Here is a 13420-nt window from a genome sequence, read left to right on the forward strand (position 1 = left end):
AAAAAAAAAAGCCAGACTCCAGTTTGCAACTGCACATGGAGGCAAAGTTATTACTTTCTCAAGAAATGTCCTGCGGTCTGATGAAACAAAAATGAAACTGTTTGGCCATAATGACCCTCATATGTTTAGAGAAAGAAGGATAAGACTCTCAAGCTGAAGAACACCAACCGAACCATGAAGCATGGGGGGTGGCAGCATCATATTGTGGGCGTGCTTTGCTGCAGGAGGGACTGGAGGGTTGCGTCACAAAGTTGATGGCATCACGAGGAAGGAAAATGATGTGAAGCAACATCTCAAGACATCAGCCAGGAAATTAAAGCTTGGTTGCAAATGGGTCATCCAAATGGACAATGACCCCAACCATGCTTCCAGGTGTGTGAGCAAGGAAGCCTACAACCCTGACTCAGTTCCACCAGTTCTGTCAGGAGGAACGGACCAAGATTCAGCAACCTATTGTGAGAAGCTTGCGGCAGGCTACCTGGGACGTTTAACCCAAGTTTAACCATTTTTAAGGCAATGCTACCAAATATTAAAGTGAATGTGAACTGCTGACACGCTGATAATGTGATGAAAGAAATAAAGCATGAAATAAATCCTCCTCTTTACTATTATTTCAACATATCACGTTCTTAAAATGAAGCAGTGATCCTAACCTACCTGAGACAGGTCATGTTTATTAGGATTAAATGTCAGGAATTGAGCAAAACTGACTTTCAATGTATTTGACAAAAGTGTACGTCAACATCAAGAAGATTTGTATTAACATTTAAATAAAACCTATACATAGCAACAGATCAAAGACTAAAGGAAAGTGAACTGAAAATTAAAATTAAAATTACTTTTTAATGAAAAGGACAAAAAAAGTATATATATTTTGGCATTTTTTTTATCCAGCATCAACATGTCTATATTCAGTAGTCCTACCAGTGTGGCAGTAGCCAGCTGTGTGGTCAAAATGCTCCTGATGTCTCTTTTTTGGTGGCATATCTACAAAGCACAAAATGTGTTGGCATAGACAAACTTAAGTTGTTTGTGCAGTTCAAGATATTGGGAGTGACAGTTCATTCTAATATTTTGTCTTAATTAACTACACTATAATGTGACAGTATGGAACAATGCACTACAGTACGTTGGCAGTTTATTAGATTAGATATAAGTGAGGTATCTTTCATCAAATAAAGGTTCATTTGTTCAAACTGTTTACCAAAACAACAAGCGTACGGCTCCAGAGACCAGAGGAAATCAATGATAACGCAGAGTTGATCATTTCTGTGGGGATACAGTGCATCCAATCAACCAAGTATTCACACCCCTTCACTTTCCCCACATTTTGTTATGTTACAGCCTTATTCCAAAATGGATTAAATTCCTTTTTTTCCTCATCAATTTACACACAATACCCCATAATGACAAAGTGAAAAAGGTTTTTTTAGAAATTCTTTCAAATTTATTAAAAATAAAAAACTTAAATATCGCATGTACATAAGTATTCACACCCTTTGCTATGACACTCAAAAGTGAGCTTAGGTGCATCCTGTTTCCACTGATCATCCTTGAGATGTTTCTACAACTTGATTGGAGTGTACCTGTAGTAAATTCAATTGATTGGACATGGAAAGGCACACACCTGTCTATATAAGGTCCCACTGTTGGCAGTGCATATCAGAGCGGAAACCAAGCCATGAAGTCAAAGGAATTGTCTGTAGACCTCCGAGACAGGATTGTATCGAGGCATAGATCTGGGGAAGGGTACAAAAACATTTCTGCAGCATTGAAGGTCATGGAGAGCACAGTGGTCTCCATCATTCATAAATGAAAGAAGTTTGGAACCACCAGGACTCTGCCTAGAGCTGGCCGCCCAGCCAAACTGAGCAATCGACGGGGGAGAACGGCCTTGGTCAGGGAGGTGACCAAGAACCAGATGGTCACTCTGACAGAGCTCCGGCGTTCCTCTGTGGAGATGGGAGAAACTTCCAGAAGGACAACCGTCTCTGTAGCACTCCACCAATCAAGCCTTTATGGTAGAGTGGCCGGACGGAAGCCTCTGGATGGAGGATTAGTGCAGCAATAAAGCACTGCAACAAAACCTGCAACTTTCATTCAATGTGAGAGTTTTCAATTGTCAGTTTAGGGAATATTTCAACCAGGTCATTTTTGGCCACCCCCCCCCCCCCCCCCCCCCCTCCCCCAATAACAGTTGCCTATTTCATTAATTAATTCAAATGATTGTGGATAATGAAAAACTCTGTCACACTGGAATACTGCATGTGCACAAACTCAAACACATGCACACAGGTAAAAAAAAAAAAGTTTGAGCTGCTGGTTAAGAACTTTGGCTTTTTGACCCCCTGTAAGTTTTATTTTCATGTGAGTGTGACAAATCCCTAGACTCTTGTCCTGTCTCACACTGGGACACACATAAAGAGACAGGAAGTTTTTACCAAGGACAATTTATCCAATGACCATGAAGAGGTGATGGGATTAAATATTTCAGACAAACCGTCTTAAGGGTAATTATCTAATATAGCTGCACGTCAACTAGGAATGCTTACAAGTAGCTCAATGTTAAGTTCAGCACAATGGGACACCCGCCTATTATGGAACAAGAAAAGCCGCTCTACTTTTGCGGAGGGGTTTGCTTGGAGATTCCAAAACACAAACAACAGGAATTTGTTCATTTCACCATGCTGCCTTTGTTCCTGCTGAACCCCGGCGTGCATTCTTGGAGCGGGATCAATAGATTGAGTGTAATTCTTGTAGCTGTCAGCAAGAAAAATTTAATTTGTCAGCTGTCTTGGCACAGAGTCAGGAAATGTTTGACTTCGTGACCCCGGGGCCCAGTAGGAGTGTTATATGAAGGAGGGTATATAAATTTCCGGGCTCCAACACGGGGCCACAATCTGCCTGCCTGAGGACACTGCCACACACACACACCTGCAGCAGAGAAAAAGGTAAGACAAAAAGGTCGGCTGCTGAGTTTTACTTTGAAAATTTTCACAAAAAGTGTGAGTGGGATACACTGGACTGTAATCTGATGTGTGTTTCCTTGGAGCTGAGGAGGAGTTTACCATCTGCCATTGCATATAAATTGTACACAGTGTGATTTGAGGTTGCTTTTTTTTTTTACAGACTGAACATTCTTAAATTTGACTTAATTTTGATCTGTGCATGGAAGGCTTTGAAACAATATTCGTACTCGAGCTGAAACAATTAGAAGAATAATCAGAAACCATTTTGATTTTTGGTTATTTGTATCATTTATTTTTCAGTAGTGAAAATGAGATGATTTGCTGCTTTTCTTTGTCATGTGTAATTGTAAACTTAATATCTTTGGGTTTTAGACTGTTGGTCAAACAAAAAATACATTTTAAGACGACATCTTGGACTCAGGGAAGCTCCAGTAGGTATTTCTTTGACATTTTTTTCATAGACTAATGACTAATTGAATGAATAATAAATAATGACAATAATGGTTAATTGTGGCCCTAATTTAGACCATTATAGAGGGAGATCAAACACACGTGAACAGGTAATTGAAAAAAAAGCTTTAAAATAATCAGAAACTTTCACAGGATTCTTTGTGGTGGTTAATGATTTCTGGAGGAATCTGGACTCATGACCTTAATATTTCTAAAACCTGGTCTGCAGCCCTGCATGTGTTTACTATAGTGGGGGAGTAAAAGACCTTTCACACAGCCATCTGACACTGCCAACAGATGAATCCTCCGGTCCTGCCCTCCATCCTGCTGGTCATCTCTACTGTCCATGCCTTCCAGTATACGGAGCTGGTGCAGTACGTCGACAGCCACCAAGAGGAATATGTAGAGGTGCAATATCTTCTTCATGCTTAAGCTACAGTTTTTTAACTGTTGTGACATTGTGAATCATAAAAGAATAGCTTAAGAATTTAGTTTAGAAAAATCTACACAACAGACACTGTAAATTGAAGAGCAACCAAATACGCTGTAAAAACTCCCAGGAGCTCACTTAAGGAAGTTATACTGATTGCATGGATATCAAGCAGTTCTATGTTTTAGGCCACAAGGGCTGAACAATTAATTAAAACTTTATTGAAATCCCAATTTGGCCAACTGATATTGCAGGAGCAAATGTGTCACAACAGACCATAAATGACCAGTGTGGTGCTACAGAGACGCCCCCCTACAAATCATATTCTCCAGATGTAAGGGAACATAAAAGGAAAAATTACATCATCATTTTTATTATTTATTAGTATTTATTTGTTATTATCATTATTTACACCGAAAATGAAATGCAAAAATTACCATTGCCACTAAAATCATGACTCATATCGCAACATCTGCCAAAGTAATTGCAATATGAATGAATTTAAGTTATTATTATTATTATTATTATTATGTCATACTGGGCTGATTGAAATAAGCATGTTATAGCTACTCCTTGAATATTTGCTTTATTCAGCACCAGCAGTTGATTCACTCTGTTACATCGGATGTACAACTGTCGCCTGTAGAGTAACACTTGGTACCTACAGTAGAAACTAAAATAACTCGGAGGCTAGTGGGAATGAATGAACACCTTAAATATTATACATTATAGAGAAACAACAGTAACTGAGTTCCTGAGTAATAATGAAACTGTCCAGTATTATTAGCAGTTATTTTACGGACCAGAATTTCATAATTTGTCAACAGGGAGGAATATAATTTCCAAATACTTCATGCAGAGTCATCAGTGTTGGTGATACTTTGCAATGACTCCACTGCTCAGGGAAACAAAGCCAGTGTTCACCAGAAGGGGGCAGTATGGCAGCATGACAAGCAGCTACTTATGAAGAGCAAGTATAACCTTGCTTCTTGTTTTATTCCCTGAGATTCCTTGATTTAAAATTAAGCTTTTGGTCACTGGACAATAATCGTGTGCAGCAGTTATGCTATATCATATTCCACAGGATGAGAAAGATGATGCTTTGAATGTGTATGTGTACTTCAGGCTCTGCGGGACTGGGTTGCAATCGAGAGTGACTCCAGTAACGTCCTGAAAAGACCAGACCTGCATCGCATGATGGATATGGCGGCTCAGAAGCTGAGGCTGATGGGCGGGACCGTAGAGCTGGTGGACATCGGAGAACAGGAAGTCAGTGACAGAGCCGCCTCCCTATTCGTAGATTTCGAGATATTAGAGCTCTGTATGTAATCCTATTGGTTGGTAAATACTTATTGTATATTTACTGACACATATGTATTTTAAAACAGAGAGTTTGGCTCATCAGGGAGGGTGACGAGTTGCTGACTTCAGAACAGCAGAGGAGCAGTCAGAGCTAACTACCTTCTCATTACTGACGGAGACACACCACAGCTGCTTCCCACACTCACTGAACATACAGCGTGCTTTAGTTTAGCTCCTCAGCAGTAATTAGGCCCAACACAGCAGAAACTGTTATTGTGTTAGTGAATGGTAAAAAAAAAAACAATAGCAGATTACCCCTTAAAATAAAACTACAGTAGAGTTTGTCTATGCAAGTTCTCATTCGTCCAGGTCATTGTTATCTCTTTCTCAAATTAAATCGAAGGCAACTGGACTTATATTTGTCTGTGGAAGACGTTTGGCCTCTTATCCAAGCGGCTTCATCAGTTCTTATGTATTGGTCTCTCTAGTCCGCACTAGTCCGACCAAGAAAGTGGAGTAGGACCCAGGTATTTAACCTCTTGTGGGTCGTTAGGGCCAGGTGACCCTGTTGTTACCCTGTTGTTACCGGGTTCACACGGGATAACAACAGGGTCACCTGACCCTAACCACGGTCGTCCACATGAGACCACAACAATGGTCAGGTGAAACCAGTACTTTCACAGGTACCTTGGTGGACCCACCCACAAGAGGTTAAATACCTGGGTCCTACTCCACTTTCTTGGTCGGACTAGTGCGGACTAGAGAGACCAATACATAAGAACTGATGAAGCCGCTTGGATAAGAGGCCAAACGTCTTCCACAGACAAATATAAGTCCAGTTGCCTTCGATTTAATTTGAGAAAGCGATACAGTAGAGTTTATTTCAAATGAGCAGAGCTGAGACACAGTTTACGGTTCCGAAGAGAAAACAGTGCAACAGTTCAAGCTGACGTTAACTCTCCTTTAACGTCCGCAGCTTCCTGACGGCCAGATGTTAGCATTGCCTAAAGTGGTGACGGCTCAGTTCGGCAACGACTCCAACAAACACACAGTGTGTGTTTACGGTCACGTGGACGTCCAACCCGCGAAGAAAGAGGACGGCTGGGCAACAGATCCCTACAACCTGACCGACATCAACGGTAACAGCCTTTAAACTCCGACTCAAACTTTAAACTTTTTCTTGTGGTTTCTAGTGAATTTCATGGCAGAATTTTAGGAAAATGGCGGGAATATTTCCAGCCAGAAAAAAAATTGGTGTGGAAATCACATTAATTTCTCTTCATTTAAGAAAAGCTCACAGTTACATATAGAAGCCAGTGTGAATGACAATGATTTACAATCATGTGAAGCCATGTTTTCATGTGTAATCCTTAAAGAAAAGTATCTGTTTAACCAATAATGCTGACTACAGAAAGACACTGTTTTCACACTTGAATGTAATAATAATGAATAAACTTTATTTATATGGCAATCTTCACATAAGACTTAAGCCCAAAATTTGCATGCATCAAAGTAAAATAGAATATTTATTAAAACGATTAATTTAAATACAATTTAACCACTGAAATTAAAAGTAGGAGTCGTGCTGTAATTGTTTGATAAAACTCAGACCACTGTGAGGGCTGCATCTATATGATAAATAAATATAATGATTGTTGTGTGATTGTGTCTTCAGGTAACCTGTATGGAAGAGGAGCATCAGACAACAAGGCTCCAGTTTTAGCCTGGATCCACGCAGTGGAGGCTTACCAGGCCCTCAACATGGTGAGGGAGAGTCCACAATACCACTCCTTTATTGGATAGTTCTTCATGCCACAGATCAACAAAATCAAATATGTGAGCGAGCCAGAGCCGCAGAGGCACTGTGACCTCAGATGAGACCAGAGGACAGATTAAAGTTGTATTTGCATCATCTTTGTCTTGAAATATAAAAAGGGGAATCAGAGAGAGATGCCTCAGGCAAGATAGACCCAACAGATTACTCCCATTTATTTAAGCAGACTGTTTTAGTTGAATAAAATACTCCACAGATTTAATGGGAACAAACACACAGCACCCCTCAGGCTAGTGAGAGAGGAGGGCTGAGCTTAAGCCAAACTAACTTGCAAAGTCACTGCGGTTTCTGCAAAGTCACAGCAGCAGTCTGTTTCCCGCCGTCCTCGCTGTGAGAAAATAATACAGCTGAGTTTTCACATCAAAAGGCATCGTCCAGATGCTGGATGCATGAAGGAGAGAGAGCGTGTAGGTGTTGATAAGACTAGTTTCAAACAAAGCTAATGGCTCATTATCGTAGAGTCTGCAAAGCCTGTTGCACCACCACTGGAATTTCAAAAAGGGATGCTTATCCTCCAAAAGTACACAGATTTCAGATGTGTTTCTTCTCCGTCCAAAGTACTTCCTGCCACGTACTGCCTCAACACATCTGACTTTGATTTTCATCCACCAGGAGCTGCCAGTGAATGTGAAGTTTGTCATCGAGGGCATGGAGGAGACGGGCTCTAACGGCCTGGATGCCATGATCCTGGCCCAGAGAGACACCTTCTTCTCTGACGTGGATTATATCATCATCTCAGACTGCGGCTGGCTCAGCACACGACCCGCCCTCACCTATGGCACCAGAGGCAACTGCTACTTCTTTGCTGAGGTGTAATACTAAAAACTGTGCCTAATCCTTAGCTCATACACGCACTTTGCACCTGTGTGCTGCTGCGCTACGTCACGGTAACGGTTGCCCCTGATGTGTTTGCAGGTGGAAGGACCTAAACAGGATTTACATTCTGGAGTGTACGGAGGCACCGTGATTGAACCAATGACTGACCTCATTGGAATTCTAGGTGAGTGTGTTTTTAAATGTGTAGCATCTAGTACACATTCACTCACTCATTCTCATTAATGCTGGGTACTCACAGAGCAAACATTATGTTCTACTTTTGTTTATTCTTTACTTAACTATGAAGCCAATTAAATACTCAGTAGCTGTGTCCCAATTCAGTAGCCGAGGTTGTGGCCCTTCATACCCGTTGGTTTTGGTTGTAACAGTTGCACCGTTAGCTGTTGAACTGAGCTGAAACCCGATACTTACATTTAACAGTGTAATCCTCAGGCTCTCTGTCGGTGTTGTTTGATGCCATATTATTGTCATTATTGATGCGCAATGAATCTTTGGGTACGTTGGGCCAGAGAGGATCCACCTGTTGGAGCTGCCATTGTCCAGGAAAAGAAGGACGCATTTGAAGGAGCCTTGGAAATCAGTCTAGTCGCGCCTCTGTGACACAATCACAGCCTTTCAAATGCAGCCTCTGAAGGATGCGGCCTCTGAATTGGGACACAGCTTGTGTCTATCCCAATACCCACACAGCAATAATGGATATTCCCAAGCAAATTCATGTTTCGTAAAACCACCACAGAACAACTGACACATGATAGACATGGTCTTCTGTGGCACCCGGCAACATGTTGTCTGCTTTGTATTGTTTTTTTTCTTTGCTGACTCTACCGCAAATCACATCCTATTTTATTAGCACAAAAACATTCAGTAGGTATTTTCTTAGATCACCTCCAAGGGCTGTGCAGTAATTAGTGAGTGTACAAGATCAGGAGGGTGGGGTTTTAAAGTCTTATGTGTTCCCTACTGAAGTGTTTCTGAGCGAGGTATTGAATCCCTCCAGGCCCCCGCAGCTCTGTTATATAACTGACCATGAACTCTGGTGTTAATGTTAAGTCTGAGGAGAGGCCCGTTAAAGAAATAGAATAGAATAGAATAGAAACAGTAGCCATTCTGTTGTTATTCTTCAGACACGCTGATCAGCCCCAGTGGTAAGATCCTGATTCCTGGGATCAGGGACGCCGTGGCGCCCCTCTCTGATGAGGAATGGAGGATGTACCAGGACATCCAGTTTGACATTGACCACTACAAGAACAAGATCGGTGTAAACCAGCTCATGTACAGCAACAAGGTGAAGGAAAAGTCTTGAAAAGGTCATCATTTATTATAAGACCGGGTAAGTGCACGAGCTGATTTTCTACCCTGTGTTTTCCTGTAGGTGGATGTGTTGGCCCACATGTGGCGCTACCCCACCGTCACCATCCATGGCATCGAAGGGGCCTTCTCTGACCCTGGCACAAAGACTGTCATCCCTGCTAAGGTTACTGCTAAGTTCTCCATTAGACAAGTTCCCAACATGGACCCTGCAATGGTCAAGAAACAGGTAAAACAAAACGTGAACGCTCCAAAAAATAAAATAAAATAAAGATGATCCTGTTTTTAGCAAAGCATAGCTCCCCATAAACCACCTCTGCTCTCTATCCTCTATGTTTGGATCCTCCAGGTGACAGACTACCTTCACTCTGTGTTTGCCAAGAGGAAGAGTCCCAACGCGTTGAAAGTCACCATGGTGATCGGGGCAAAGCCTTGGCTGGCTGACACTCAGCATCCTCTTTATGAGGCTGGGAAGGCTGCTGTCAAGAGAGGTACAGAGGACACCCCTCACCCCACATGAAGCACCCATCACTGCATCAAAATCCTTTATACAGACAGCACAGCTGAAGCAAACTGTAAAACTATAAAACTATAAACAAACTCAAAAAATAAACAAGCAGTAGTGGGAGCGCTACAATTATCCGCTTGCATGGCTTCTCGTATCAGGTGTAGTTGGGTGTCGTGTCAGGAGTCTCAACCCGACCACAAGGTCTCTGCACAGATCTTGGCCTGTCTCTGACACAGAATCATGGATGAAGGAACACAACCTTCAACTCAACCTTTAAGACCGAACTGTTAGTCACCCCGGCCAATCAGTCTCTTCATCACGATATCAATATCAAAATCACCTCTTCATCTCTTACCCCAAACAAGGTCAAGAAAAGCCTGGGTGTCATGTTTGATGGCCGACTCTCCCTATCTCTCCTTTTTTTTTTTTTTGTTATTTTTTGGGGCGTTTTTGCCTTTATTCTGATAGGACAGTGAGAGATAGACAGGGAAGTCAGGGAGAGAGAGAGAGGGGATGACAGGCAGCAAAGGGCCATGGGTCTGACGCAAATCCATGGCCGCTGCAATTAGGACCAAGCCTATGTGGTATACGCTGTACCAGGTGAGCCACCGAGGCGCCCCTGACCAGCTCTCCTCTGACCATGTTGTGTCCTTCTACCTGTCGTGCCGCTTTGCTTTATACAACACCTGACTACGCCGCCCAGCTCTGGGTCCAGACTATGGTTTTCTCTCACCTGGACGACTGCAGTGCTCTTCTGACAGGCCCTTACAGATGATCCTGAATGCATGTCTGGTCCGTCTGGTCTTTAATCAACCTAAAAGGTCACATGTCACTCTGCTACTCATTGACCTCCACTGTCTATCCATGACCGCCCGAATCAGATTCAGCCACTAATGCTGCCATCAGAGAGACTTCTGGGTCTGCTCCATCTACTGGAACTCAGTCATTCAGCCTGATGCTCCTTCTCAGCCACTGTGCTCCTCTAATGAAGGTGGTCTGGCATCACCATCCCTGCACACAGGACAGTCTCAGTCCAGACTGTTCAGGTCTGTGGTTCTATCAGAGCAGGGCGACTCCTCACTTCAGAGAGACCTCCTCTCCTAACACCTCTAACACCCCGACATGTCTAACTAGCTCTGACTATCAACTTTCACTTCACTTAACTTGATCTCCTTGTACTTACTGAACAGATGTAGTCCTTAGATACACCAAGGTCTCCTACTACAAGCACTAGTAATACATTGTGCCATATTGTGAGAGGCATTCATGCTTTTCACATCAATCTAACTGGTCCTCTGCAAGTTTAGTCTCCAGTTATTATCAAATTCTGTGCATCAAGCTAATACCTTTCCCAAAGCTGATTTAAAAACCGAAGATTTTTACCAATTTTATCAATTTATGAGCTTATAACTCTGTACCATGGGTTTAATGTGAATCCTTAATTGGCAGATCCACAGTTATCATTTCTACACGCAGTGGTGCAGAAAACAGAATATTTCTCTCTGACATGTAGCACAGACATTCCAATGCACTGAAGCCTGGAGAATTACTCAAGTAAAATGCCAGTACCTCGTAACTGCACTTAGTAAATGCACTGACTTGATCTGTCATGTAAAGAATACACCAGAGGTAGGAATCCAAATAAAGAATGATATATGCAGAATAGCCTCATCATCAGCAGTTGCTGTTCCTGTGGACCCGTTCTTGTTCTCGGTCTATGCTTCCACTTGAACATTATAACTATAAACATATATTTCATATGCAGTACCTGTTAAACTTCTCTTCTCTGCTTTTATATTTAGTCTTTTTTCCTTTACTGTTGATTTAGATTTTTTTTATCCTTTGTAAAGTGATTTGTCGCTCAGACATGAATGCTTTAGGAAATCTTGTTGAAGTGACACATAATTCATATAAATGTGAGACAGCAGAGAGTTCATGTCCATCACTCTCAGATATAAAATCTCCTCCCTTCTACAGTTTTTGACACGGATTCTGATCTGATCCGTGAGGGCGGGACCATCCCTATCGCCAGAACCTTCCAGGATGTGACGGGAAAAAGCATCATCATGATGCCGATCGGAGGCTTCGATGACGGGCTGCACTCCCAGAACGAGAAGATGAGCAGGTTTGACTATATTGGTGGGGAATGTGAACCTCTAATGCAGTCTCTTCCTCTCTTCATCTTCCACAACCTTGTGCTGAAATAATCCCTTAACCTGATAGTCATCATTTTTGGATTTGGATGATAACATACAACAGCACTAGGACAGATACACAGCATCTGGAGGAAGCGAAGAATAGATGGCTATAAAGCTGTACAAGTTCTTTGAGACCTGAGAAGCAGAAATAAAGATATGCTGATCTGGATCCAGGGGGATTTGTCAGTTTTACTAGCTGCTGGTGGAACAGGGGCTTGATTCTCTGCACCCCTTCAGGGACATCTGAGAAGCTGTACTGTGCCTGGCTGCTGCTGTGGATGATGGTGTTGCTAAATTGATTGTATATGTACAGGAGACGCACATTTAAACAGACAACATGTTTAGTCTTTCTCCTCTCTCTCTCACAGGTACAACTACATCGAGGGAACCAAGTTATTCATTGCCTACCTGAACGAGGTGTCCCAGATCAGGAAGACAACTGTGTGATGTTGTGCAGCGTTGTTAAGTGACCCTCTCAGGCAGCCAGCTACCATGAGCTCTCCATGACACCTCTACTTTCTCTTTCTGCCTTCATTTCTGTGTCAACACTTTATTTACAGCATCTCCAGCTTCAGTCTATATAAAAACTTATTTAAACCTGTGAATGTGCTCTCTATCTCTCTATCTATCCATCTATCTATCAATCTATCTCTCTATCTATCTCTCTCTCTCTCTCTATCTACCTATCTATCTATCAATCTATTTCTCTATCTATCATCTATCTATCAATCTATCTCTCTATCTATCCATCTATCTTTCTCTCTCTCTCTATCTATCTATCTATCTCTCTGTCTGTCTATCTATCTATCTATCTATTTTAGTATTATTTTGACATTGTCAGAGAATGTATTCCTCACTCTCACTTTGCATATGTGGCATCTGTTTTTGCTCCATATAATGTCAAACTGTACTGTAAGTGTGTGTCATGTAGTAAAAGCTGTACAATGCAACAGTGTGAGTATTTCCTTTTATCATATAAGAGTGGTGAGTGTTAATAATGAGACAAACAGAAACACATGCATATATATTGTTCCTTCGGTCATGAGACATTTATTTAGCAGTCAAACACTCACCGAAGACTCATAAAGTGACTCATTTCAGAGATAAGACTCAAAACCAAACAGAGGCTGCGCATGCAGATGCAGCTGGACAACTGTGAGTATGGACACAGTCCTATTCATGTGTCAAATACATGTGCTTTACTGTACTATGCATCTGACAGTCGACATTGTTCAGTAAAAATGTTGCAAAACGTCTAAATGAGTCACACAGTCTCAGATTTGGCATTAAAGAAAAAAACACCAAAAATAATTATGCTAATTCCACTTGTTCCCATTTAAGTTCTTTTTTTATATTTCAGGAAATATAAAAACACACTATCTTTACATAAATATCTGTCCCTAGAAAACACAAAAAACAAAACTCATAATCGATAGAAAACAAAGTAATAGTGATGATAATAGAAGAAAAAGACATTGGTGTTTCATTATAGAAGTAGACCCAGTTTCACATGTTATGCTCTTAAAACATGATCCTGATGTTTCATTCACATTCATTTAAATATAATCAGTCAGTTACCTTCGT

The 13420-nt window shown here is 41.6% G+C and overlaps 1 protein-coding gene across 4 annotated transcripts; it reads left to right on the plus strand.

The window, feature by feature from the left end:
* The first annotated feature begins 2826 nt into the window (after positions 1-2826).
* Positions 2827-12786, plus strand: cndp1 (carnosine dipeptidase 1). Of its 4 annotated transcripts, none has more exons than XM_023418996.2 (13): positions 2831-2951; positions 3342-3404; positions 3717-3827; positions 4975-5118; positions 6128-6290; positions 6827-6915; positions 7598-7795; positions 7901-7985; positions 8947-9107; positions 9195-9359; positions 9480-9621; positions 11616-11763; positions 12205-12786. In XM_023418996.2, exons 3-13 carry the CDS (start codon positions 3717-3719, stop codon positions 12281-12283), a joined length of 1485 nt encoding a protein of 494 aa, XP_023274764.1. In that variant the 5' UTR covers positions 2831-2951; positions 3342-3404; the 3' UTR covers positions 12284-12786. The 4 variants fall into 4 exon arrangements, with proteins under 4 accessions (XP_023274762.1, XP_023274764.1, XP_087033458.1 ...); XM_087177332.1 differs by having other exon boundaries at positions 3342-3400; positions 3649-3827; XM_023418997.2 differs by having other exon boundaries at positions 3342-3400.
* The last annotated feature ends 634 nt before the right edge of the window (positions 12787-13420 follow it).

The sequence above is a fragment of the Seriola lalandi genome, unplaced genomic scaffold, assembly GCF_002814215.2.
Source record: "Seriola lalandi dorsalis isolate HSWRI2012SDOR001 ecotype SW California unplaced genomic scaffold, Sedor1 jcf7180002054588, whole genome shotgun sequence".
In the NCBI taxonomy this organism is placed as follows: domain Eukaryota; kingdom Metazoa; phylum Chordata; class Actinopteri; order Carangiformes; family Carangidae; genus Seriola; species Seriola lalandi.

What these genes read in the sequence shown, in the direction of transcription:
- cndp1 (XM_023418994.2), top strand. Translation starts at nt 3,717, where the DNA reads ATGAATCCTCCGGTCCTGCCCTCCATCCTGCTGGTCATCTCTACTGTC. An exon ending in CTTACCAGGCCCTCAACATG is followed by an intron (nt 6,916 to 7,597) that starts GTGAGGGAGAGT and finishes TTCATCCACCAG; the next exon opens with GAGCTGCCAGTGAATGTGAA. An exon ending in ACTGCTACTTCTTTGCTGAG is followed by an intron (nt 7,796 to 7,900) that starts GTGTAATACTAA and finishes ATGTGTTTGCAG; the next exon opens with GTGGAAGGACCTAAACAGGA.